Here is a 27,360-nt window from a genome sequence, read left to right as displayed (position 1 = left end):
GTTCCCTGCCATCTTCCTTAAGTATTATCCCATGTTTCATTTTTCACAAACAATTTAATAGCTTTATAGCCCATAGTTAAATCATTCTACTAATATGTGCCACCAATTTCGTGGTTGCCTTTTTTTTTTTTTTTTTTTTTTTTGGTGGTACTAGGGATGAAACCCTTCTACCTCCAGGCTACACTCCCAAACCTATTTTGTGTTTTTATTCGGAAACAGGGTCTCTTAAGCCAGAGTGGCTGGCTTCGAACCTGCGTGATCCTCCTGTCTCTGCCTCCCAAGCGCAGGGATTACAAGCGTGCGCTGCCACACCTGGCTCAAAATACCATGTTTAAGAATCGCACACGCTTGTAATCCCCACACTTGAGAGGCGAGATAGGAGGATCCCGCACATTCGAAGCCAGCCACGCTGGCTTAAGAGAGCCTGTCTCCAAATAAAACGTATAAAAAGAAATAGATCTGGGAGTGTAGCCTGGAAGTAGAAGGGCTTCCAGGAATCCCAGTACCACCAAAAAAAAAAAAAAAAAGTATTTTGATGTCACATATACATTTGGCTATGGTTTAAATGAGTTGCCCAAGAGTTCTTATGAGGGGATCTTAATCCCCAAATACATAAGTTAGTTGTATTTGGAGCTGGGGCATTTGGGAGATATTTAGAATTAGATGAGGTCATTGGGGTGGTACCCCTATGATGGCATGATTGGCGCACCTGAGCTAGTCTGCTTGCTCAACCTCACTGTATGGTATCCTGTTATGATGCAGCAAGAAAGCTCATACCAGATATCTGCACCACACTTTCTGGCTTATCAAACTTTAAGCTAAAGAAATCTGCATTCTTTATAAATTACCCAGCTTCAGGTATTATGCAATAATAATAGAAAATGGACTAAGACGTGCTCCTTTTTGTCTTACTTCTCAACTGAGTTGGGTTAGAGAAGAGAGAAGAAAAGTTATACCATTGGGGCTTCTCAAAGGCCAAGAGTGGGGGGAACACAGAATCGCAACTCTGACATGATGGCCCTGTGGCCTCAGGAAAAGGACTAAACTTCTCAGCTCTTGCTTCCAAATCTATAAAAGGAGAAATAACACCCACTCTACCTTTCACTCTGGGCTATTGGGAAGATCACATAAGAAAATTCTATACAAGTGCTAGGGGCAAAGTAATATTCAGATATACAAGGCATTATTTTTAGTTCCAAGTGTACTGATTAAGGAATTTATAGAGGAAATTTCTACAAAAAGACATAAAAAATGGACAAACTGGTATTTCTATCGTAGCAGTAATAATTATTATGATGACTATTTTAGTGCACATGTTTCTTTTGGCAAACAGTTGTTTATCAAAGTTGACAGCTCTGCAGGTAGAGAAAAAATAGTGGTCTGGTGTTCATTTACCGGAGTTTTCTTATTTCAAATATTGAAAAATGAGCCTATTTTTAGTTTTAAAAATTTACAGAAAATTAAGAATTAGAATGCATTCATAATAAATAGATTCCTTTATCAAAGAGGAAAAAATAACTTTCATTAAGATGGGATGATAAAAAATAAATGCAGCTGGGCGTGATGGCTCATGCCTGTAGGTCAACTACTTGGGAGGCTGAGATAAGAGGACTGCAGGTTTGAGGCTAGTCTTAGCAACTTAGCAAGACTCCATTTCAAAATATAAAATAAAGTAGGGCTGGGGTGTAGCTTGGAGGTAGAACTCCCATAGGTTCAGTCCCCAGTACAACAAAAATAAATAAATTAAATAAAATAAATGCGATTCCACACACAGGCCTAGGAAGCACATTCTGCTAGAAATAATGAAGAAAGATATAGATGCTAGAATCCCATATACTCCTCAGTCAAACGGAAATGTCAGCTCTCAGAAACATAGCTTCATGGCTTCTAAAGTGTGGTTGCCTTTGATGGATTGTCATAGAAGGGCAGCAGCAAATCCTGTGGCTGAGTTTTATAAATGAATACATGAGTTTGGGAGCATTAAAACATTAATTAGGAATAAATATAACAGAAGTGATTAAATCTCACATGATTCCTGGTAGATTTTGGAATATGTAAAATATTTCTTTTTGTGTACAAAAGGAAATAAAACACCTGCAGGAGACATTCACTGTCAGGAACTTTAGGTTAACAGACCCAAGACCTCAATCAATCAATGAGCCTGAGAGTTGCTGGCATGGTAACTTCTATGCTGTTGTTGCTAAGAGTTCCTAGTGGATACCAGGCTAAGAGATATACTAAAGAAAGAATACTTATAATCGTTCTCATTTTAATAAAGGCCTAGATGTTGTATACCAAGTGTTTAAATACCAATTTCCTTGTCACATGTTCAACGTAGAAGGTTCCTGAGGGCCAAGGTTCTTTTTCATTGCAAAGCATTAACCCATAAGAAATAAATTAGCACCAAGGACCACATAGCTAACAGTTTAAAATGTAATTAAACTCTATGTATTTAAAAAGAAAAATATTTTGTGTATCTGATTTTTAAGTTGGAAAGAATACAATCACAGAGCCACAGGACAGTAAAAAAGAAACCTGCTTGTTTTCTGAGGGAGGCTTCTGAGGTTTTAAATTTTGATTCTTAAAATTACAAAACTTGGGGCCGGGCGTGGTGGCGCACGCTTGTAATCCCCGCACTAGGGAGGCAGAGACAGGAGGATCGCGCAGGTTCGAAGCCAGCCGCGCGCGCTGGCTTATGAGACCCTGTTTCCAAATAAAAAAGTATAAAAAATAGGTCTGGGAGTGTAGCCCGGAGGTAGAAGGGCCTCCAGGAACCCCAGTACCACCAAAAAAAAAAATTTACAAAACTTGGGGATAAATACTTATTTTCATGTTAAAATTGGTTTTATATTAAGGTCAGAGAAAGCAAGAAGAAGGTGAGGAAAAAGGCAAGATGAAGAAGAGGAGGAAAAATAGGAAAGAGACAAAATGGGAAAGAGGAGGAGGCCAGGATGCCAGGACAGGAAAAAAAAGGAAGGAGGGAAGGAGTGGGATGTCAGTGAAGAGAAAAGGGAAAGCACAAGACAAATAAAGGAGAGAGGAGAAGCAATGCAGGAGGACACAGGGAAAGGAGAGCCCACAGCTAGAGGGCTCCGGAGCACACAGGTAAGTGTGGGTTGGCCGCCATGATCCTATTTTTGGAAACATCATTGAGCCATTTAACTGGTCACTGGTAATGTTAGAAGAAGTGCAGTCTTCTCACAGGCTTTAATGTTTTCTAGTGGAAGAGTAGATATTCTGAATAAAAATGTCAAGTCCAAAAAGAAAAATATCTCATAATCTTGGAGGATGCTTCCCAGCAACAAGTACCGACTAGAGAAAGTGGTGTAGCAGCCATGGGGGTGCACTTGGGAAAAGCAGGGTACTGGCTCCCTATACACATTTGTCTGTTTAAGTCACCATCAGAGAGCTTCTGATCTGACATTTTATGCTCTCTCTAGCGAGTCGTTCTGCCTTGCCTAAAAGATATCACCACTGTCATTTAAATAAGCATGAAAAGCAGAATATGTCTCCTTTGTTCCAAGGTTGCCCCAGTCCACTTATATTAGAGTCATAGCTGGTAACTTCCTCTCTTACTTTTATATCCCAACCCTGGTACTGTAATTCCTCTCCTCTGCTGGAAATGGATGAATTGCTTGGTATTCTGTGCCTTCCTCCCTCTAACACTATAACCCTGTACTCATACAAGGCCTATGTAAGAGAAAATGAAAGGACCTGCACATATAAGTGTCCTGGCTCCCTAGGACAGTACTGGTGCTCAAGGTAGTCACCCATGTGATCAAATTCTCAATAACATTTCTTTCCTTGTGTATTCCTATTACCTACTTGCTGAGTATTCACCATGTGCCAGGTGCCATGCCACAGAGTGCTTAAAGCCAAGAAAAACATAACATATATGAGCTTTCATTCTTGTTATTCATTTTTATAGTTAAAGTCATAATAAACTGGGCATGGTGCCCCATACCTGTCATCCCAATACTTGGAATGCTGAGACAGGAGGATCACAGGTTCAAGAGGATCACAGGTTCAAGACCAGTCTCAGAAACTAAGTGAGACTCAGCAAATTAAGTGAGATCCTATTAAAAAAAAAAAAAAAATATATATATATATATATATATATATATATATATATATAGAGAGAGAGAGAGAGAGAGAGAGAGAGAGAGAGAGAGAGTGTGTGTGTGTGCTGGGTATGCAGCTCAGTAGAAAGCCTCTGGGTTCAATCCCTAGTACCAAAAAAAAAAAAAAAAAAGTCACAGTGTAGTCACCTTCCCAGGCCAGCTGTATGAGCCTGCATCTAACAGGACCCTGTCTCATCTACTCAGTGCTGTAGACAGGTTGACAGAGGGGCCCATGTTCTACCTTTGTTTCCATCTGGGCATGACTATGGAGAGGGTCAGGGCCCTTCAGTGTCACATATGGGGTCAGGTGCTGGCTGTTCCCACCCATCCCAGGCTGGCAGCACCATAGTTTGTTTGCTATGAGACAGTATGGGGCTCTTGTCTATGCTAATCCAGATCACAAGCTCATCCTGGTACCACAGATGCAGTCCTTTGGGGACTGTCCATCTGTCACAGGTGGGGGGCTGGCCTGAATGAACTGCCCTGAGGGTTAGGGTTAGATTAACTTTCCTGTTCCTAATATATGTGCGCACGCACACACACACACACACACACACACACACACACACACACATGCAAACACATTCATGCATATTTATTTTTCACTGGGTACCACAAATTATGTACCTGAGTCTGATACCAACCCTTGACTTTGTAAAAGTGGCAATCTCTTAAACAAATTTCTTACCTCTTAAGTCCGATTTTTCAGTCTATTCCAAATAGGAACCAAATTCAGAGTCTGATTCCAAAACAACCACTTCTCCTAAACTTTGCTATTGTTGTTGTTGCTAAAAAAAAAAAAAAACTGAGATTCTATTGTTTTCTAATATTCTGCTCACTTAATAACATTTTGTAAGCAATTTCCTCTGATTAAATATTCCATTTTATGTAGACCCACACTCTATTTATCCAACCCTTTAGTTTGATATTTGGGTGGTAATTTTATCCCATTATAAATAACACTACAGTGGGTATTCATATAGATAAATCTTTGCATATATACCTATAAAAATTTTCTTAGGATGACCTGAAATTGTTACATTAAACATTATGGATATTCTTAAGGCAGAACATGGTCATTGTCAAATTGTCATACATCATACTTTCCACAGGCTGGGAAGGGGGTGCAATTTTGCCCCCAGGGGACAATCAACAAAGTCTAGAGTCTTTTTTAATTTTCATGAGCAGGCAAGCATTTAATGAATAGAGGCCAAAGATAGTGTTGAACACTCCATTATGCATACATCAGCCCTTTACCCACAATGAAAGTTTATCAAAGTGTCAGTAGCACCAGTGCTGAGTAACCCTATGATGGCTGATTTGGGATCTCAGCTTGACTAGATTAAGCGGTACCTAAAAAACTGGCAAAGCATCACTTTGGGATGTGTCTGCAAGGGTGCTTCTAGAAAGTTGGCATGAGTGTTTGTGTGAACTGGGTTGGGATGATTTGCCTTCATTGTGGGCAGGCGCCTTCTAACTGATCTGAGACCATAGGGAAGGGAACAGAAAAGGGCAAATGTGTCTATCCATCTCTTGAAACTGGGATGCACTCTTTCTTTACTGTCCTTGTACACCAGAATTCCACGCTCCCTGGGCTTATGCCAGTGACCTCCAGGTTCTCAGGCCTTGATCTCAGATTGATGCCTATACATATATACCATCAACATCTCTAGTTCTGAGACCCTGGGACTTGGGCTGGGCCATAAAACCAGCATCCCAGGGTCTACATATTGCATACAGCCTGTCTCCACGATTGCATGAGCCTATTCTCCTAAAGAAATCCCATTGCCTCTATATTTCTAATCTTATTGGTTTGGTCTTTCTAGAGAACCGTAACTAATACATACTCTAACCTAGATAATGGCCACATGGGTGAGTGTCACTCTTGAGATAAAAAATCTTGAGACAAAATAAAGACTGAAATAACAGCTCTTTCATTTACTCCAGTATGATTTATCAAGCCAAATACAATTTGTTGGTTGCCAGATACTATGATTGCTACTAAGTTAGTATTCGGGATGAAGGTTAGATCAATGGGGAAGAGTAAAAAAAGGAGGTGGGCTTAAAATAAATTAAAGCTTTACTTACTAGTGAGAAAGCATGTCTATTTCATTTTATACCTTCATATTTTCCATATAATTTTGCATTATATTACCTCCATATAATTCTTCACTAAATTATACGGCCTTACAAGTTTGCTATAAGAAGTTATTGATAGCCGGGCATGGTGGCACACGCTTGTAATCCCCGCGCTTGGGAGGCTGAGACAGGAGGATCGCGCAGGTTCGAAGCTAGCCGCGCTCGCTGGCTTAGGAGACCCTGTTTCCAAATAAAAATGTAAAAATAGGTCTGGGAGTGTAGCCCAGAAGTAGAAGGGCTTCCAGGAACCCCAGTACCACCAAAAAAAAAAAGAAGTTATTGATACTTCTATATTGCTACATATATGTTCCTTTAGAGACTATTTCTAAGGAATAAAATTGGTCTTGCCTTCAACAGAGACCCGCGGTCTTAACTGTGAAACATTCTTGTGATGATAGTGGCTCCTCTTTCTCCAGTTGACCTTTTAGTTCTCTAATTTAATGTAGCAAAATCTCAATTTGGTCAATTTGGACGTGGAAAAATGTTTTCTTGCCCTTTGTGTTTTAAATTAGGAGGCACTGACTGAATGCCAGTTCCTTTCTGTCTATTCACAGCTAGTTTGAGTATAAAGAAGGGACCAAAGCAGATGCTGTTCCTTTTGTTTTTTCACTTTAAAAATGGATGGCAAAGGAGTGGAGAGATGCCTCAGCTTCACTGAAACGCCTCTCCAGAAATCCAGCCTCCTCCCCTGCAGGGAGAGCGCCTGGTACATTTGCTGCCACAGGCTGCTCTCCCCCTGGCTTCTCTGCATAATAATCTCATGGTTATGATCAAAAGGAGATGCTGTGACTTCCCCAGGCTTTCAAAGCCAGTGCTCAGAGGAGAAGAGGTGAGAGAAGAATCTGATCCTGGCCTCTTGTACCTCAAGACAGAGAGAGAGAGAGAGAGAGAGAGAGAGAGAGAGAGAGAGAGAGAGAGAGAGAAAAGAAAAGAGAAGGAGGGAGAGAAAGAGAGAGAGAGGGAGAGAGAGAGAGAGAAAGAAGGAGGAGGAGGAGGAGGAGAAGGAGGAGGAAGAGGAGGAGGAGGAGGAGGTGGAGGAGGAGGTGGAGGAGGAGGAGGTGGAGGAGGAGGAGGTGGAGGAGGAGGAGGAGGAGGAGGAGGAGAAGGAGGAGGAAGAGGAGGAGGAGGAGGAGGTGGAGGAGGAGGAGGAGGAGGAGGAGGAGGAGGAGGAGGAGGAGAACAGAGAGAGGGAAATAGAGAGAAAGGAAGCAGCCAGGCTTAAGAACTGCACAGAGTAAACGCCCTCTCACTTAGCAGTCCTTTGGAAGATGAGGAGGAAGCAGGCAAAGAGGGGACAGGAGTACTTCATGACGTTCTTGCTACAAGAAGGGGTTATAGCCTTACTTTTCCAGAGGACCTTAAGCAGAAAAGAACAAAATTCTGGAAAGGTTTCCTTAGCAACTAACTCTGGGAGAATCTTTCCTCCAATGTCCCAAGCCTATAGTTCTTAATTCCATTACAGCTGTTATTAAACTTTAAATATGTAATCATGCACATTAAGTTGCCAAATACCCATAAAAACTGTTAGCTCATTAAACTATGAGCAGCCATTTAAATGAAAAAGGAATGCCATCTAATTTTTTTAATTGAAAAGGTAAAGGTTAAAACATTCTGGTAATCTGAGAAAGTAGTACAATGTAAGTGCAAGAAGAAGAATGCATAGTCTAAAAGTAACTTCATTTCAAACAGAAAAACATAAAAAGTCTGTATTTTATATAATGAATGGTCAACACATTTATTTTTTTATTTTTTATTTTTGGTGGTACTGGGGTTCCTGGAAGCCCTTCTACCTCCTGGCTACACTCCCAGACCTATTTTTACATCTTTATTTGGAAACAGGGTCTCCTAAGCCAGTGCACGCGGCTGGCTTCGAACCTGCGCGATCCTCCTGTCTCTGCCTCCCAAGCGCGGGGATTACGAGCGTGCGCCACCACGCCCGGCTTCAACACATTTAAAGTAAAATTGTGTCATGAATTCCTCCCAGTCAAATAAAGTATTGGATCTTGGTTATAAGAACTAAGACTCAGTATTCATCTACCCATTTAATGTCAGCTGCCAGAATTTATTAAGCTTAAAAGTGCTTGATGCACTGGCATTTTAAAAAAATCTTTAATGTTTCAATAATAAAACTACAAATGACCAATATGGAGATTTCATATGGGGATTTATAGCACAGAAACACAAGATGTACTTTTGGATTTACATAAAAATACTAGAAAATAAGCATATGGATAAATTATAAAGAGAAATTCATAATGCCTTTTCTTGTCAAATGTATAATGTATATTATGACCACTAAGCCCTCACAGCCTAATGTTATTTAAAGCATCTGATTAGCTGGACATGATGGCACATGCTTGTAATCCCAGTATTTGGGAGGCTGACACAAGAGGATCGTGGTTCACAGACAGTCTCAGCTACTTAGTGAGGCCCTTTGCAACTCACTGAGACCCTGTTTCAAAAATAAAGAATAAAAGATCCGGCTGGGGGTGTATCTCAGAGGCAGAATGCCCCTGGGTTCCATCCCATTACTGTTAAATAAATAAATAAATAAATAAATAAATAAATAATAAGGCATCTGATTATATTTTCAAATAATCATTACCTGTGTATAAGACATCACACATGCTTGGTACTATGTCCAAATATACCCTTAATCATGTACGGTAAGACCCGCAGACACAGAAATGATTGCCATGAAGAAAGAAGTTTCACCAGGCGTGGTAATGCTCAATTGTAATCCTAGCATTCTGGAGGCTGAGACAGGAGGATCTCGGTTCATGGACAGCCTGAGCTACTACTTAGTGAGGCCCTGTGCAACTCACTGAAACCCTGTTTCAAAATAAAGAGTAAAAAATAGGACTGGGGGTGTAGCTCAGAGGTGGAATGCCTCTGGGTTCCATCCCTGGTACCACAAAAAATAAAAAGAAAGAAGGAAGGAAGGAAGGAAAAGAAAGAGAGAGAGAAAAGGAAAGAAAGAAAGAGAGAGAGAGAGAGAGAGAGAGAGAGAGAGAGAGAAAGAAAGAAAGAAAGAAAGAAAGAAAGAAAGAAAGAAAGAAAGAAAGAAAGAGAAAGATTCTACTAATGGTCCCTAGAAACAGCATGCCACCCAGCACCACATGGGGAAGGACCAGGGTCCATCAGTTGGCAAAGGGGACAAGGGCAGAGCATGGCCCAGAGCCTCTTCTGGGGTTCTGGAGGGAAGGAATGGACAAGGCAGGAGAGTACACTGAGTAATTTTAGGAGTAGCTAGTTTGAATAATTTTGGTGGGTTCTGGGCCTTCAGGGTGGACCCTAGTCATCCAGTACCTAACCCTGGGTAATTTAAAGTGGGAGAAATATTGGCTTGGAGGGTGAGCATTTGAAAAAGGAATGGCTAGGAGTGTGGGCTCTGCATTGGTTTGTGTATACAAGGTGCCCTCAGAGAAAAAGAGTCTTGGATTTTGTTCTCAGTTTCAGATCTTTGATAAATATCTAATAGCAATCAAAGAGAGGAGTCCTTTGCTATCTCCATGGATTAACTAGACCAGGAGGGCTACAATTCTCTCCAGGATTGAAGCCCAAATGCCAAAATATTAGGAATACAGAAAATATAATCAATACAGCTACTAGCATATTTCAGATAAAAAGTTTCTTTCATGTGTAAGGTCCTTTCCAGAGCCAGTCCCTGTGAACTATGGGCTGCACATTTTAAAATATTTATAAAGCCTTACATTTCTTACTTTCTCCTTTTGAAAATGCTTTTTTGTTATTTCATGAGAATATGAATTAATATAAACTAGATATAATGATAAGATCCTTACAAAATACTATACGGTCGGCATGTCCTGACATATTATCTCTATTATAGCTGAAAAAAACTAAGGCAGAAATGAGAATAAAATCCAAGATTCCTGATTCCAAGTCCAAAACATGTTCTATTATATTGTGATATCTTTTACAGCAACATGATTAGTAACCTAAGACTTCAATTCTCAAACTAATGAGCTTAATCAGGTTGTGCAGGGGAAAGGTTCTATAAATAAAACCAAAGCCATCTTCCCCATAGGTGTGCTGGGCCCAAGTTACCATTATGGAGTTTCTTCAGGGATACAGAATATCAAGAAGAAATAGAATTACTTTGGAAAGAATAAGGCAGTCAAATATCATTATGGCACTTCTGAACTCATTTCCAACAAGCTTAGACCACCATTCTCTATAAACTGATGAAATTTAGTGTTCAAATAAGGCTATTCCTACCTGATTTGGTCTCTACACACAAATCCCTGGTGAGTAAACTAATACATACAACTGTGCCATATAGTCCCCATTTAGCTCTACTGATGTATGCATCACCTTTCACTGCCCTGTTCTGTACCAGGAATCTGATTCCTGGGAGCCTCTGCAACAGCTTCCTTTTGTCCTCTTGGCCTCCAGGTGGGCTCAGCTAATGAAGGGCTCTGGCAAGAGGAGGAGGCAGGAGGAGGGCACTTTCCTGGCTCCCTCTCCTCAGGTCCTGCATTGCCGGTGTCTGAGACTCTGGTTGAGCTTCTCTCCCATAACTGTTGTTCTCTCTCCCTCCCTCCCTCTCTCCTGATATTTGCATCCTTCTCTCCAGATCTAGGGGTGGCAGTTTGGTAGGTGGGAAGAAGAGATTTGGCAACCAGACTAACTTATTGGTGACCATCATAGTAACAAAAGGAAAGGAGATAGCTTCTATGTGGAAATGGCTCACAGACATCCAATAACTACAACTTGGAAAGAATAAGTTGTAAATACAACCATCTTTAGAGGAGACCTTTTGAGAATATGTGAAGCATAAGATTGGTAATCAGTAAACTTGAAAGTGCAATACTCCTAAAAATAAATATTTATAAGATTGGTTAATATAATTTCCCATATCTGTAAGGATTTGCAAAGAGGGAAAAAATCCTACCATTTACAAGGCCTTTTGCTAGAAGAGGTGCCTTACGTTCAGAGAGTTGTACTGTCTGCAGGAGGTGACCATAAAAAAGCTAGAAAATTCAGCTAGCCAGCGCAGTCATGCTCCATCCTGCGTTCCCCCTAGAAGTTGGCAGCAGACTGTTGTTAGATGTTAATATTTAGTTAGAGACCGTCTGCTCTGTCTATAACATGGTCTCCGCATAGAATAAAGTAAAATAAAAGCAAACAACCTCCCATTAAAAAAAGCACGGGAGGTTAGGGGTAGAGCAATTAATGTGGAGACTTGATTCATATAGGTAATAATTTACCAGTTAGTTGGGCTTCATAAGTCCTATGAAGTCCCAAGATTTTTAAAAAAAACAATTTTTAAAATGAAGAGTGAGAAGATGTGTTCAGGGGATGGATTTTCTGACTGATCTGTCTACATTGTCTAAACAGGTTGAATTTTCTGCTTGGAGGCATATGAACTGATCAATGTAAGGTCTGTAGGTATAAGCTACTCAGACAAATACTTGTATTAGGCCCACAGAATCCACTGCAGGATTTAAGTGAGAAAGTCATGAGTTCACCTTTTTATTTTTTGGTACTCTTGGTACTGGGGATTGAAACCAGAGCAATTTTACTTCCAAGCTATATCCCTAGACTGATTGATAGACTATTTTTATTTCTTATTTGGAAGCAGGGTCTCACTAATTTCTGAGAACCTCTGTAAGTTACTGAGGCTGGGTTTGAAACTGTGATCCTCCTGTCTCAGCCTCCCAAGTACTGGAATTACAAGCATGTGCCACCACACCTGACTAAGAGTTCACATTTAAGAAATCATTTTGGACTACAACTCAAAAGGATATAATATTGAGAAAACAGAACATAGACATTAGAGCATTACAGAAGTGCAAGGGAGAGAGAAGTCATGTCCAGTCTGGATGGAATGAGGTGGGAATGAACTAGAGTTTTGTGGAGATAAGCTTTCAAAGGTGAGAGGAAGACTGGGTGTGGTGGTGCATGCTTGTTAATCCCAGTACTTAGGAGGCTGACACAGGAAGATCGCAAATTTGCGGCCAGCCTTAGCTACTTAGTGAAGTCCTGCACAACTTTGTGAGACCCTATTTCAAAATAGAGAATAAAAAATAGGGTCAGGGATGTAGCTTGGAGGTAGAATACCTCTGGGTTCAATTCCCAGTAACCCCAAAAAAATAAAAAATAAAAAGGCAAGAGGATTTCAACTGGCAGAGAAAAAAAAGTGAGGGGACAGGCATGAGTGTGAGACCAGGAGAGGCAACCTGAGAGTGGCTGGCATAAAGATTCTGCAGTCCACAGATCTCATCTGGAATCCTGGCTCCCTCACTTACCAGCTGAGTCACTGAGCAAATTACTTAATCCCCCCAAGATCAGCCCCTCTTTCTATAAAGTGAGGGATTGGTGAGATATTAAAAAGGGAAATGCTTGCTAGTGAGCAAACACCTGTCTCATAGTTAATGCCCCAGTAAGTGAGGTGATTGCTAATCAACGGTGGAGGTTCCCTTTGCCTTATATTATTATGTTTGTTTGTGTTTTTGTTTTGTTTGTTTGTTTGTTTTGGTTGTAATGGGGTGGAACCCAGGGGCTTTCTACCTCCAGGCTATACTCCCAGACTTATTTTTTTTTTAATATTTTTATTTGGAAACAGGGTCTTACTAAGTTGCTGAGAACCTCACTAAGTATCTGAGACTGGCTTTGAACCTGTGCAATCCTCCTGTCCCAGCCTCCCAAGCACTGGGATTACAACCATGCGCCACCACATCCGGCTTTTTTTTTTTTTTTTTTTTTTTTTTTTTAAGATAGACACTGTAAAGAGGGATCTTACAGATTTCTCAATTTTTTTTTTCCATTTAGGTGAAGAAGATTTCTTGTCCTAAATTTGCAGCAGCCTAAAGCTGTATTTTATGTTAGGAAACATAATGTATCATTAATATGTGAAACCACTGTTCAGTTGAGACCAATCAATTAATAAAAAGGCCTTGGAATTATAGAAAGTACACATTGTTTTTAATGCCAGGAAACCTTCATTACTATTTTAATCCAAAAGCTAAATAAATAAATTTAGCTTCCATGCCTATAAATGTCTAGAAACCAAATTTTCTCCCAAAATATTAGAAACCCTACTCTCTTATGACTAAACTGCCTTTTTATGATTTAAATTCCACTATCCCAAAGAATGTGGTTATATTGCAAAATACTCCCCTTAAAATAAGTGATTCAAGGAGCAAGAGTGTACTTAAATGATCTGTTGACTTCCCTATAAAACAACTCAAAGCTATTTCAGAAAAAACTTCGTATGACTCCTCAACACTATATTAAACATGAAACTCTAGCTTCCAAATTAAGCCTGCCTTATAAATAAACAGGTGACCCAAACCTCAAGAACTAAAATAAATTGGTCAGATTAGTAAACATTTAGTTTATGGGTTGGGGAAAAATGGAGTTAACCTTAAATTACCTCTCCATGATGCTGTAGGAACTGTACTCTTCTGTAATCTGTCCTCATGTAAGAAGCAGCAAATGCAGTTTGTCATTGTGTTTATCATGATCATGTGTCTGTCAGGAAAAGGGGCTGAAATAACAAATGCTTCCTGCTGCAAGCACAAAATCAATTCTGGTTCTGGACTAGTGAACTTGTTTGTGGGCTTGAGGGAATTTTTAAAACACTGTGTGCAAAGACAAAATAAGATTTTATGAAACTCCTTTGTAACACTGGTGCTGAAGTAAGGTCAACATCTACCTTGTTAAGCAAATTTCAGTGACTCAGTCACAGGACTGCAGACCATATCTGTCAGCATCGCCTCATCAGAGATGGAAATACTTTCACTGCTGAATTTTCGAGATACTTAAAATTAATTCCTCTGGGACTAACACTCTATATGTAATTATTTCAGTGGAGGTTATTCTAAAATGAGATGAAAACTAAAATTCAATGAAAATGAATTATTGATACCAGTATAGTATTAGTTAATGTATTACATATATATCAGGATAGCATAATGTAGTCTTATATACAGCTCGATTTTTAATATTTTGTTTTATTTTCCATCTCCTCTCAAGGATCAATCAACTCTCCCTTATATCATGAGAAAGCAGAGTAGGGTTTAGATGAGCAAAGATGGGGAAAAGTAGTTCTAGAAGAAAGGATGCAAAGTACAGAAATAGAAAAGCGCTATCCAGACATTAAAAAGGATACATAATTTATTTAGGATGAAGCCAGGGCCATGTGAAGGGCTGCAATAGACACTAGGTTGGAATAAAACTGAATTGCACCACCTCAGAATCAGTATGACTCAGAATCACAGACAGTTTCATGAGCCTGTGACCAGTGCAGTTGCAGAGAGGGCGGAGGCTGCTTGAGGATTAATGCTGCCTGTGTGACATCCCCTGTATTTCTTGTACTTGGGAGGCTGAGATAGGAGGATCACAGGTTCAAGGTCAGGCTCAATAATGTAAGGAGCCTCTCAGCAACCTAGAAAGACCTGTTTCAAAACAAAAAATAAAAGGGGCTAGGGGTATAGCTCAGAGGTAGAACTCCCCTGGGTTCAATCCCCAGAATGATGATAATAATAATAATAATTGTTGTTGTTGTTGTTGTTGTTGTTGTTATTTTATTTCTGAGCATGGGCTTAGCAAGTGAAGTTCAACGACAATGGAGTATGAGTCTAAAGCTCAGAGCCTTGGCTCACATGGCTGCTCAGGACTGGTCCTTGGCCACCAGTTCTCTGCTCCCTGGTGTTCCAAGCAATATCTATCCTCCTCCATCTCACCTTTCACCTGAGGCCAAGAGCAGCAATCAAGTCACGTCAGTCAGGGAGGGCCCAAGTCCTACCTCTCCCTTAGCTCTTTGTTGAGGATGGGGTGCTAGGGGGATGGGGAGAGTCAGGTACATGCCTCTTCCCTCCTCAGGGTAGAGCAAGGCTGTGGTCATCTCCACTCAGAGCTGGCAGCACCCGAGTACCTTTGGCAGCCAATTCAGCAGTGGCCCCTCTACTAACTCTAATCCAGATACTGAGAATTTCCAGTCTGGAAGTTGCAGTCCCTTAGGATTCCCAGTGTGCGTGTTGTTGTAGTTTTGAAAGCTGAATTATTGGGAAGGGGGGATTGACTCTTCCACCACCAGCTGAAGCCCTGCTTGAACATTTTGCACTAGGCTTCACAAATTACATAGCTGGCCCTACTTCAAGTATTTTCTCCTTAACCCAACTCCTCTTCCTGTTTTCTGATAAAGGCATTACCCTTCTCCATATCTCTCAGGCTTAGAATCTCTGAGTCTCATTTAAATTCCCTCCATCCTAGTCCAAATCCACACTTGCAGGGCATCTCCCATCTGCCCCCTGCTGTCCATTCCCAGTCTTGCTGCTTTAATTCAGTTGTTCATTATGGCTCCACCAGACCATCATAATAAGCTCCTCGTTATTTTCACAATTTCAAGCCTTTCTCTGCTCAGTTCATTCAACCACTGTCACGAAGCTACCCAAAATATCACTTGATCCTGCTCAAATGGTTTTGAGGGCTTCCTATAATCTACTGCTAGTGAATTCTTTAGCTAGGTGCTCAAGATCCTTCCTTCATTTGTCCTCACTTTACTTTTGCCTATTCAGTATGTGTGCAGTGGTATGGCCGAATTAAAGCACTCACTGTCTCCCATATCTCACTCATCACTATTTTTGCTATTCATTTGGCAGTTCTGGGATCATGTCCCCTCATCTCACAACCACCTCCAGCTAGGAGATTCAATCCTGTATCAGCTCGAGTGGAATCTCCTCCATGAAGTCTTCCATCATGAGCTGAGCCACATAGTGCCTCTGCTCTTCTCCAGGAATAAGACGATTTATTTTTGACACATAAGTCCCGCTTGGTATTAGTTGTCTGTGTTGAGTATGTGGCCCCTGATTGTAAGCTCATGGAGAAGAAGCAAGTCCTCTTACCTTTGTACACTCAGAGGCTCCCTACCCAGGGCCTTGGGCAGAATGGGCTCGCAGGGCCTGTTTGTTAGATCTGATGAATAAATGAATCTGTTGTGTAAACAGATCGGATCTTCTGAAAGCCTGACACACCTGGAACACTTCTGCGTCATCCCCTTTCCTCCTCTCCATTCATCTAACAAAACATCCTGCTGCTTTTTAGACCCAAGCCCATAGAACACCTGTATCATCATTATCAACACTAAAGCAAATTCATCTCACACTTTTTATTAATGTTTAAAGTACTATATTCTGAAGGTGTATAATAATCTCAAAGAGAACACCTGTTACTTGAATGTTCTTATTTTCAACCTCTTGAGGGCAATTTATTCATTACTATATTAAAGTGGGCTGTTTAATAACTTATAACTGTCAGGGGAGAATAGGTAAATTGCAGTCACTATCATATTGGATACCTACCATGAATTTGTTTTTCCACTTGCCATTCTTTCTTCTACTAATTTCAAGCCTGTTTGGGGGGCTAATTTAGAAAAGTGATCCAAAATAATGAAATTAAAGTGTTGGAAAGCCCACCAAGTGCTGCATGCATGTACATCACCATCACTATGAGCTATATTATAATGTGAGACCGTAATGCACCAATAACAGTATAAAAATACAAATATTTGCATTTAAAAATAATGAAGTAAACAGGAAGGTTTTGCTGCCACAGTTTTATTCGAACTTTAGTATTTCATTAAATACTCTACCCTTGAATTCAGAATGCTAAGCTTATTATAAGTGTATTCAATATCTTTTTGTCATATTATAAGACCCCAATGATTAAGATCATTAATTTCATTATTAAATGGTAAAATTCTAAAACTCTGCGTGATAAATTTTTATCTCTTAAAAAATACACTAACTGAATGCAAGCGAGAAAAACTTTAAAACTAAATTAATTTATAGCTGGGTGTAACCCACACCTATAATCCCAGTATTTCAGAGGCTGAGAAGGATTGCAGGTTCTAACACAGCCTCATTAAATAGTGAGACTCTCATCAACCTAGCAAGACCTTGGTTCCAAATAAGAAGTAAAAAATAAAAAAGGCTAGGGGTATAGCTCAAAAGTAGAATGCCTCTGGGTTCAATTCCCAGTAAAACAAATAAAAAATACTATATTAATTTATAAAGAATCAGGAAGAATGGTTATATTTTTATATAAAAACTTCAAGAGGTCTACACATATGATAAACAACAAGGTGCATCAGTCAGGCATGGTATCACTTTCCTGAAATTATAGTACTTGGAAAATTTAGACAAGAGAATTGCAGATTTGAGACAGTCTCAGCAGCTTAGCAAGACCATTTCAAAATAAAAAATAAAAAGTGTCAGGGGTGTAGCACAATGGTAGAGTGCCACTGGGTTCAGCTCCCAGGAACAAACACTCACACTCACACCACCACCAAAAGAATTCATTGAGGCTCTGAGAGATTAAGTAGGTCTCCTTAGGTCACACCAATGATGATGATAGAGAATAAGGGAAAAAAGTAGTTTTTATCAAAGAAAAAGAGCAAAATTTAAATTTAAAAAACACCAATTAAAACTACATAAGTATATAGTAGAAACCAATGGAGGAAAAAAAAAGACTTTCTAAACAGATAAAAAATAAAAGCAAGGCAAATCAGCACCTTAAGCTCCCAATCCATATAGCACCCTTCTCCTAACTGCCTTTTGCCAATACCCTCAACAACCTAGACCTATTTATAGCCATCATTACTCTCCTTTCACAGTGTCAGCCTCCAAATATTAAAAGGCAACTTTGCTTTTCACTCTGTCTGAAGAGTAAGAGCAGGGGAGCCCACAGGAAGCAACAGCTGCTGAAATCCGATTTTCTATGCCTGTAACAACACCCAGAGCTACAATTGTAGACAGCAAGAAGACAAGTTTAACTGCTGAAGGGACTAAGGATTATGCTCTTGTAGAAAGGGTAGCATGTGAGCCATATTAAATAAAATTTAGGAGCTGAAAGAGGAGAATAAAAAATAAAAGCTGTATAAATAAGAGAAAGTCATTTGAGGAGGAATAAGAAAAGTAAAGGCAATAAAGAGAAAAGACTGCAGTCCTAAACTTTAAAAAGTATCATCCAGCTGGGCATGGTGGCACACACTGATAATCCCTATACTTGCGGGGCCGAAACAAGCGGATCACAGATTCTAGGACAGCCTCGGCAAGTAGTAAGACTCTCATCAACCTAGCAAGACACTGTTTCCAAAGAAGAAATAAAATGGGGCAAGGATTGTAGCTGGAAGGTAAAATGCCTCTGGGTTCAATCCCAGTACCACAGACACACAGAAAAGTATCATTCAACTTGGAAGGGATTTTTGTGGTCCAAGGATACAATAAGGATGTGTAAATAACAGCAAAGAAAATAAATTATTATTGTTTGCTAATATTTAAAAGAATCTGCAATTTATCAATTATTAAATGCTTTGATTTCCTCTCATGGATTTCTTGGATTGTACAAAATAGACACTTGTTGGAAAACATTAGTTGGTTGCCAAACCTAAACCTATCAAAGTCTTCAAGAATTATATAATAAATAATGCACCAAATTAATAGCAAAAGGTTAATTAAAATACTATTTTGATAGATATCACGGGTATGTTGACAAACACCTCACCAAAACATGAGACTTGGTTTTAGTACAAGCCAATTAATTTTTTATGTAAACTTTTAAATGAAATAGAAGAAAATTTTCATTTAGTGGCCTTCCCACCACTTTTGCTACACTATCAATAGCAATAAAACTCATGAGAAACATTCATCTTCTATTAAACAACTGGAAGAATTAGTCCTCAAATGACTACAAAACTTTTGTAAGCAAGGATAAGAATTTTCAATTCTTATGATCCCTGAAGAAATCTCATAGAAAATGACATCCAGCAACATCATGTTCAGTGAACAGATACTGAAGAAATTAGAATTGACTGGCTTTCAGATCCTGCATTTAATATCAAGTTTAAATCACTGTGAAAATGAAAGGTTTAGCAAAACCAGACCACAGCATGTCGAGTTTTCTTTTCCACTTAAAGCTAGAATGTTTACCCTGCTGATTGCCTGTGGAGCTGCTGAAAAATTATCAATATTTGTTTATTTTACAAATGAAAACCTGGCTTGTTCAGTCCTGTCAAAAGTTGACTACAGATAATACTGTATTCAAACCTAACAATAACTAGTCCTTCTATTTGTCCAACCTCTCTAAACTCAACAAGAGAAACAATTAAAATAGATGCTAAAAAGGCACAAATGGGTCAGAGGTCCATTTTCCCCCAACTTTCCTACTGTCTTCTTTTTCTCTAACGTGGAACTTGTGCATATTTAAGCCGGAGAAGTAGTTAGGTGCTTAGCTTCCTTTCTAACCTTAAAATAGAGAATAAAAAAGCATATGGTCCCCAAGAACAACAGAAATATAAAAAAAATACCAAGTTTTTTCAGACTAACACTGGAATTTTGGTGTGGGCATCTTTTTTAATAGTTCACAACTGCATTCCAAAACTATACACTGATATTCTTAAAGACACTATCTTGACAGATCAACATGTGGTATTGTTGAGTGATATGTGAATTTTCCCATAAGCCACTGTTAGGAAAAGAGCTTCACACCAAAAATAATGTAGTAGCAATTCTAAGTAGCCTAAACTCAAGAAGAAATTTAAATAGCAAGGTTGTACTGTAGAGTCTAATGTAAATGTGTTGCTAGATGTCAAAGGGTAAGGGGAGGCATGGCTCCAGCCAGTGGGTGTCAGGGAGGAGAGGGCAATGCAAGGTCCTACCTGGTAGGCATCAGGGATGTTCACCGTTTCTCCATGCTCCCCGACGTAGCCGATGATGCCTTTGCCCCAGGGGACCTGCACCTCGTTTGAGTTCTCTGTGCTGCTGCAGGGCAGCAGCGGAGTTCCTGCATGCACATCAAAGAATTTGGAGACCAAGCTCTTCTTGCCGGCGGCTGCCCCTTCCACTAGGAAGAGAGAGCAGCGGTCAGCGTCCACCATAAGACAGACAAAGATGAGTATCTTGTAGCTTAGGCTGGTGAGGTCAAGGTCATTGGAGATATCCTTGACCAGCTCCAGGAAGAACTGCCTCTCGTTATGCTTTTTGAGGTGGCACTTGTAGTCGATGGCTGTCGGGGGGTACTGAGGCAGATTCACCCTCGACTCCAGCAGGGCGCTGAGAATGTGGGCCGTGGTGGGGGGCAGAGAGCTGGCCTTCCTGAGCAGCGCCCTCCGCCGCACACTGCTCAGGGGCTCCTGGGCCCGGGAGGTCACCTGTTCGTCGTAGGTCCTGTTCACATGGATGGCCTTGGAGCGGGCAAAGCTCTTCCTTAGCTCCTTTTGAGAGGCTCTCCGCTGCAGGTTCCCATTGCCCCGGTTGCCACTGGCCCAGCTGGGGCTCAGGGGACCCCCACCACAGTCCCCGCCACCAGGAGTGGGCTGGCTGCTGGCTGAGCCATTGGGTCCCGTGCTACCACCGACGCTGACGCCGCTGCTGCCTCTGCCCCCGGCCTGAGCCAAGCTGCCAGAGCCAGCCAGAGCAGGCCGCGGGCCCGCAGCCCCCTGCCCCTGGCTGTGCCTCTGCAGCCACTTGTCCACCATCTCCTGCTTCCCCTTCCGCATCAAGTAGTCTTCAAACAACTCTGGGTGCCCGTCCAGGAAAGTTTCCACTTCCCCGAAGTCCAGACGGGATGTGGTCATGGTCCCCGGCAGGCACCGCTCTCCTGGCCTCGCTGCACTGGGACCCCGCGTTCACCTGCCCCGCGGCCTCTAGCTGTTCCTGCACATGTTCTCCGGCACCAGCGCTCCCAGCTCGTGCCACCTCTGCCAGCCAGCAGGAGGTTGTTCGGGGCAGCGGAATCCCAGCCTGGAGATGCCCTGTCCCGCTCTGGGAGGGAGCGGTCGGCGCCAGCCCTGCCCTGGTCCAGCGACTCCAGCTGCGCACAGGTGCGGCCCGGGCTGCTGCCGCTGAAGCCCAGCTGCGGCCGATCCCGCTCCAGCCGGGCGCCGCCGCTCCGCCGCCGCTGCCACGGGCTGAGTGGACCGCTGTGAAAGCGAGGGAGGGCGGGACACGCCCCTGAGTGAGGCTCGGAGCCCGAGGGAGGAGAGAGGGAGGAGGCGGACACCGACGCCAGACCGGCGAAGTCCGCGGCCCAGGATGCCAGGAGGTTCCTGGAAGAGTCTCTGGGCGGCCAGAACCGCGCCTGGGAACCCGGCTGACTCCTGATTGGAACGCGACCAGAGCGGGAAGCACACCTAGTTCCTTCCTCCTCGCTCCTTCCTTACCTTCCCAGCCCTCTCTTTCTCTGCTCCTTCATCCCTCGGCGTTTCTGGGAGGCCCCTCTGGAGCCCAGTAGGAGCCCCAATACGAAGAAGTGTTGATGTTTTGCAAGGATCAGAAGCCAGAAGCGGACTCCGAGGAAATGAGGCTGCTCAGAGGCAGGCAGGGTAGCTTTCCTGGGATGAGACTGTGGACTGTGGGTTCCCAGGATTCCTGGGACCGCCCAGCACTTTGTGGGGGACTGACTAGCACCTTGCGGGTGTTCAGCAAATTTAATGGAACTGAATTTCTCTGAAATTAGCAAATGACTTTCCCTCTATGAGCAATTCATGACTTTAACCAAATTCCTATGAATTTGGAGGTGTGTGTATCTGGGGGGGGGGGGGTGCAGAGGAGGCTGTACTTGGATTAGAGAGACCCTGACTTATGGCAGAGTGGATTTGAGGCTTAGGGCTTCCTTGCAGCTAACCCTGCACACCTGATAGTTTCTCCTCCCTTCATAAATGACTTGTTTTCTTTCTCACGCAATCCCATGAAACCACCGATGCTTCCTTTATTCTCAGAACCTTAGGACTTAAAAGTAAAGATGTCTCCTCTGTGGAAGGCTTTTCTTTCTCCTGTCCTGGAGGTGCTTTGGTTCTGGGTAGTCATGCTGAGAGCAATATCAGGTTCCCCTTGTGCCATCTCCAACCCTAGTCCTTGGTAAATCTAAGCGACTGGACGGGAGAGAGAAGCAGCAGGCTTACAACGCTTTCTTGAAAGCGAGTCGTCTTCTTTTCTATGGCAAATAAAAGCAGGTGGAGATGGGGAACCTGAGGCAGCAGGAAAATTCAGAAGTGCACTTACAGAATGCTAGTGGCACTCACATGTGATCCCCACACTCGGGAGGCTGAGACAGGAGCATCGTGCAGGTGCGAAGCCAGCCTCAGCTACTTAGCGAGGCTCTCAGCAACCTAGTGAGACCCTGTTTCCAAATAAAGTATATAAAAAAAAATAGGTCTGGGAGTGTAGCTCAGAAGTAGAAAGCCCCTGGGTTCAATCCCCAGTAACACACACACACACACACACACACACACACACACACACACACAAGAATGCTAGTGATTAATGATAAGGGTCGTAGAAAAGAACTGCAGAAGCCGGATGTGCTGGCACACATGTGTGATCTTAGCACTTGGGAGGCTGAGTTAGGAGGATTGAAGGTTTGAAAATACCCTTGGGTTCACTCCTCAGTACCAAGGAAGGAAGGAAGGAAGGAGGGAAGGAAGGAAGGAAGGAAGGAAGGAAGGAAGGAAGGAAGGAGACAGGCTATAGGGGAGGTGGGTAGAGACTTTCACAGGGCCCCTTCATGGCAGACACACAGATACTTCCATAGTACATAAAGTCTGCACCTGGAGGATGTCCTCAGAACTAAGTGGACAAAGTACATGGAACACCTCCTGGGTGATGGTCACTTTAATACAAAGACAGCCCAGGGATGGTCCGCTTTTCTCCCTTCCATGAACATGCACTCACTGTTGTGCACAGAGGCAAGAAAAGCACTGAGCATAAAGCACTGAGCATCCTCGGGGAAGGGAGAAAACAGAAAGTTTAGTAAACAGATGTTCCCATGTATTCATTATGCAAGCAGCGTATCACTTGTCATGTTCCAGGCCCTGAAACAAAAGAAGACCATGACAAAACCTCTGCTTTGATCAGGGACCTCAGTCTATACTGAGAAGGAAACAGTAGAAAATACTGGAAAGGATGGAGAAACCTTATAAGAGGGATCTGAGAAGATGCATTTGGCATTTCTGGTTTAGTTCTTAAGTGGTTACAGCCATGTTCCCTACTTGGTTCATGAGGTCACAAGAGTAGTTAGTAGTTGGGAAAGAGAGTAAGAGGGTGACCGAGAACACACTCCAGATAGCCCAGAGGGCTGTGATGGCTGCGTAATGAGATCCGTGTGAGTGTGGCCCAATTGCCGTTTCCTCTTCATTCCAAATCTGTAGAATGGCATGTAATTAGTCATGATTCCAGTGAGAGAGAACACATTCATTAAAGTAATTCCAAAAAGGTGAACTACAAAGGGACAGTTAAAAAGGCAGAATATAGATAAACCACAGGGAAAGTGAAAAAACTTGGGACTCGGCAGCAGAGAAGTCCCTACTTCTAGAACTGAGGGGAGAGGGAAAGGGTACCAGGGTGGATGGAGAAAGGCTTAGGTAGTGACACCTGCTGTGAGGAGCAGTGATAGTCTATCAGGGGACAACAGCTGAAGCTGACATCAAAGAGAGATAGTAGGAATAAATTCCTTGAATTCATTTCCTCCTTCTCTCCTCTCAGTGACCAGACCTACAGGAAGCTGGAAGGTGTTGGAGCGAGCCTGTTGATAGAATCCATATAGGTCATCTCTCTGGGCAAAAAAATAGGAGAAAAAAGCAAGATCTGAAAGATCTGGGAAGACAAATGGGAAATGACTCAACATGGAAATTTTTTAAAAGTCCTTCTAAAAAATAAAATTAAAATATATTTCCCCTTAGGAAATATAACTACAAAGAATTTTCTGTGTAATTCTGCCCTCTTCTGCTCATCTGATAATTCCATCAAAGCTGTTATAATTCACTCTACAATAATAGTTATAGTCTCTTGAACCTCCTCAAAGGTATAAACTATCATATCTGAAAAGGTATGATATTGTGGAAATGGATATGAAACTGTGAAGGTATTGTGCAATCAGCAGAATCCTACAGGGCACTATCATACCTGAAAGGTGTGATATTGTAAAGATAAAACAGCCCAAGGAAAAAAAAAACTCTGAGACTACTTCCCCGTTCATCCTCTCCCACCTCCACCAAGCTGTAAATGTTGTACAAGTAGCTTCTCTATTGAGAAGATAGCGGTATCTTCCCATTTGTAGTTTTTAAGAACATAGTCTTCCTTTTTGATCTATGTAGTTGTTTCTTTATTGTTACCATTGCCAATTCACAATTATTTAGCTTTTTTAATGTGAAAAACACTGGGTAACATGCAGAATAAGTTTTGTTATCCCAAAGGGGACCAATTACACTTCAGTGCTGGGTAGAACCATAGAGATCACTCAACACTCCATTTTCAAAACTGAGATCTAAGCCAGGCATGGTGATCCCTGTACTTGTGAGGCTGAGACAGGAGTATCACAGGTTTTTAGCCAGCTTCAGCACTTAGTGAGGCCCTCTGCAATTTAATGAGATCCTCTTTCAAAATAAAGATAAAAAATAGAGCTGGGAGAGTAACTTGGAGGTAGATTCCCCTGGGTTCCATTCTCAGTATCGAGAGAGAGAGAGAGAGAGAGAGAGAGAGAGAGAGAGAGAGAGAGAGAGAGAGAGAGAGAGAAGCAGACTTGTAACTCCTCTGCTCCTGGTTCCTCTCACCTTTCCAACATCCCAAAATGTGGTATCAACCTCTTGAATCCCATTGAACTTCTATCCTCATAGCTGTCCTCCTAATTATACCATTTCCACAAAGACCTCACTGATTATCATTGTGTGGCCAGTGGGTATCACCAGATTCAAATGGAGGCAGAGGCATAACAAACCACCTCAAAAGGGGGATTGTTTAAAACAAATTTTCAAGCCGGCCATCGTGGTGCACACTTGTAATCCCAGCATTTGGGAGGCTGACACAGGAGGATCATGGTTCTAGGACAGCCTCAGCTACTTAGTGAGGCCCTTTGCAACTCACTGAGACTCTGTTTCAAAATAAAGAATAAAAAAAATTGGGCTGTGGGTGTAGCTTAGAGATAGAATGCCCCTGAGTTCCATCCCCAGTACTGCAAAATAAATAAATATAAACAATTTTTCTACTTCTCCACAATTCTCTTGGTAACCCAATGGTTCTTCTGCTCCACTTGGTATTAGCTGTAGTCATGTGGCTGCATTCGGCTGGGAGCTAGGCTGAGCTAAAGGCCCAAGTCTCTTGTAGCTATCTAGGACCTCAGTGCTGATAGTGGCTGAAGCTGCTTAGTTCTTCTCTTGAGGACCTATTCCCACGTGTTGTCCCATCCTCCTGGCCTGCTTTGCATGGCTTACTTCTCCAGTAGAATGGCTTATTCTTCCTCACTATAGGGCAGTTGTTTTAAATACTCCTCGGAGTATTTAAAAAGATAAGAGCAATGTGCACGAACTTATCAAGTCTGCATAATACTTGCTAATGCTAATGTGCAGTTAGCCAAAACCAGTCATATAGCCCGGTGCAATGTCAGCTGAGGGAGTGAATACTAGAGTATGACTACTCACAGGTGCGATTCACTGGGAATCACTCACCCAAAGGCTGGCCACACAAGCTCTCTGCTGAATCACATATGCACTTTTCCCATTGCTAGAAGATATCACCTCCTAAAAGTCACAGATACCTGAAATTGTCATCTCCAAGAGCACTCATCTATCTTCACCTTAAACTACTCGGTCTTGTATATTTTATCTCATAAATTTCTTTTTTAATCCAGATCTCTTCTTCAAAACCCACTGTCCTTAATTCAACCCTTCATAATTTGTCAGTTCTCTACCAACCAGTTTTGTCTTCAATGTACACCCTTTTATCTATAGAATTTAGTCTTTGTCAAAAGACATGTAGTGGGGTGAATGGCAGTCCCCTAAAAGATTTATGAATCCAGATCTGTGAATGTAATCTTTTTGAAAAGAGGGTCTTTGCATATGTAATTAATTGAGGATCTCAAAATAAGATCATCCTGGATTTAGAGTAAACCTAAAGTCCAACAACACTTTTTCTTATAAGATACTGAAGAGAAAACACAGTGATGCACAGAGAAGGTGAGATGAAGATAGAGGTAGAGCTTGATATGTCCATAAGTCAGAATGCTAAGGACTGCTGGCAGTCCCCACAAGCTAAGAGGGAGGCATTAAATAAATTATTTTTCAGAGTCACCAGAAAAAAGAAAAAATAATCAACTTTACTAACAACTTGATTTTGGGATTCTGGCCTCTAGAATTTCCAGAGAGTAATTTTTTTTCTTTGCATATTGGGACTTGAATCCTGGGGCATTTTTACCTCTGAGCTACACCCCTGAACCAATTTTTTATTCTTTATTTTGAAACAGGGTCTCACTAAATTTCATAGGGCCTCACTAAGTAGCTGAAGCTGGCCGCGAACCTGTGATCCTCCTGTCTCAGCCTCCCAAGTACTGTCATTACAAGGATGCGCCACCACGCCTGGCTTCAATTCTTCAGTTAAAAATGTTTACATAAAGCCAGGCGTGGTGGCGCACACTTGTAATCCCAGACCTGCAAAAAATAAAGTAAAATAAAAATGTTTACATTAAGACACATTTTAGCATACATACTTTATCTCTTTTTTATACTTTTATTAGCATTGCATTGCAATTATGTATCTTTGTGAGGTTCAAAATCATAGACAAACCTTCACTCAGGCCTTGGTGTGATTCCCTTCAAGTTCCACTCTGCTACCCAATCCTCTGTATGTAACAAGAAGAGTGGTAGTGATGCCCCCATACATAGGCACAGCATAATTTGAACTGTTTCTTTCATAGTTATTCCCTTACCCTTCCCTTCCTCCTCCCAATTCCTTTCTACTACTCTACTGGTCACTCTCCTTAACTATCTAAACTACCTTTCATTTCCAATTTCTTTTTAGCTTCCACATATGAAAGAAAATATTTGACCCTTGACTTTATGAGGATGATCTCAGCTTAATATTCTTTGGTTCCATCCATTTTCTTGAAAATGACAATTTTGTTATTCTTCATGGCTGAGTAAAATTGTACTGTGTATATATTCCATGCTTATGTTATCCATTTATCTGTTTATAGACACTTAGGTTGGTTTGATAATTTGGCTATATTGTAAATTGTGCTGCTATAAACATTCTGTACATATTACTATAATATTCTGATTTTAATTCTTTGGGAAAGATACTGAGGA

The 27,360-nt window shown here is 41.6% G+C and overlaps 1 protein-coding gene across 1 annotated transcript in view; it reads right to left on the bottom strand.

Moving 5' to 3' along the window:
• Positions 1 to 20,862, bottom strand: part of PDE11A (phosphodiesterase 11A) — a gene marked incomplete at both ends in the record, with an annotated part of 418,278 nt that extends 397,416 nt beyond the window's left edge. Inside the window, one exon of the mRNA XM_080689375.1 lies at positions 19,945 to 20,862. Coding sequence (XP_080545501.1) covers positions 19,945 to 20,862 — 918 coding nt within the window. The remainder of the gene's footprint in view (positions 1 to 19,944) is intronic.
• Between the last annotated feature and the right edge of the window lie 6,498 nt (positions 20,863 to 27,360).

Source organism: Muscardinus avellanarius (assembly GCF_963383645.1).
Source record: "Muscardinus avellanarius genome assembly, chromosome: 2".
NCBI classification, from domain to species: Eukaryota; Metazoa; Chordata; class Mammalia; order Rodentia; family Gliridae; genus Muscardinus; species Muscardinus avellanarius.
The sequence above is the reverse complement of the archived record's forward strand: the minus strand, read 5'-3'. Positions and strand labels throughout refer to the sequence as shown.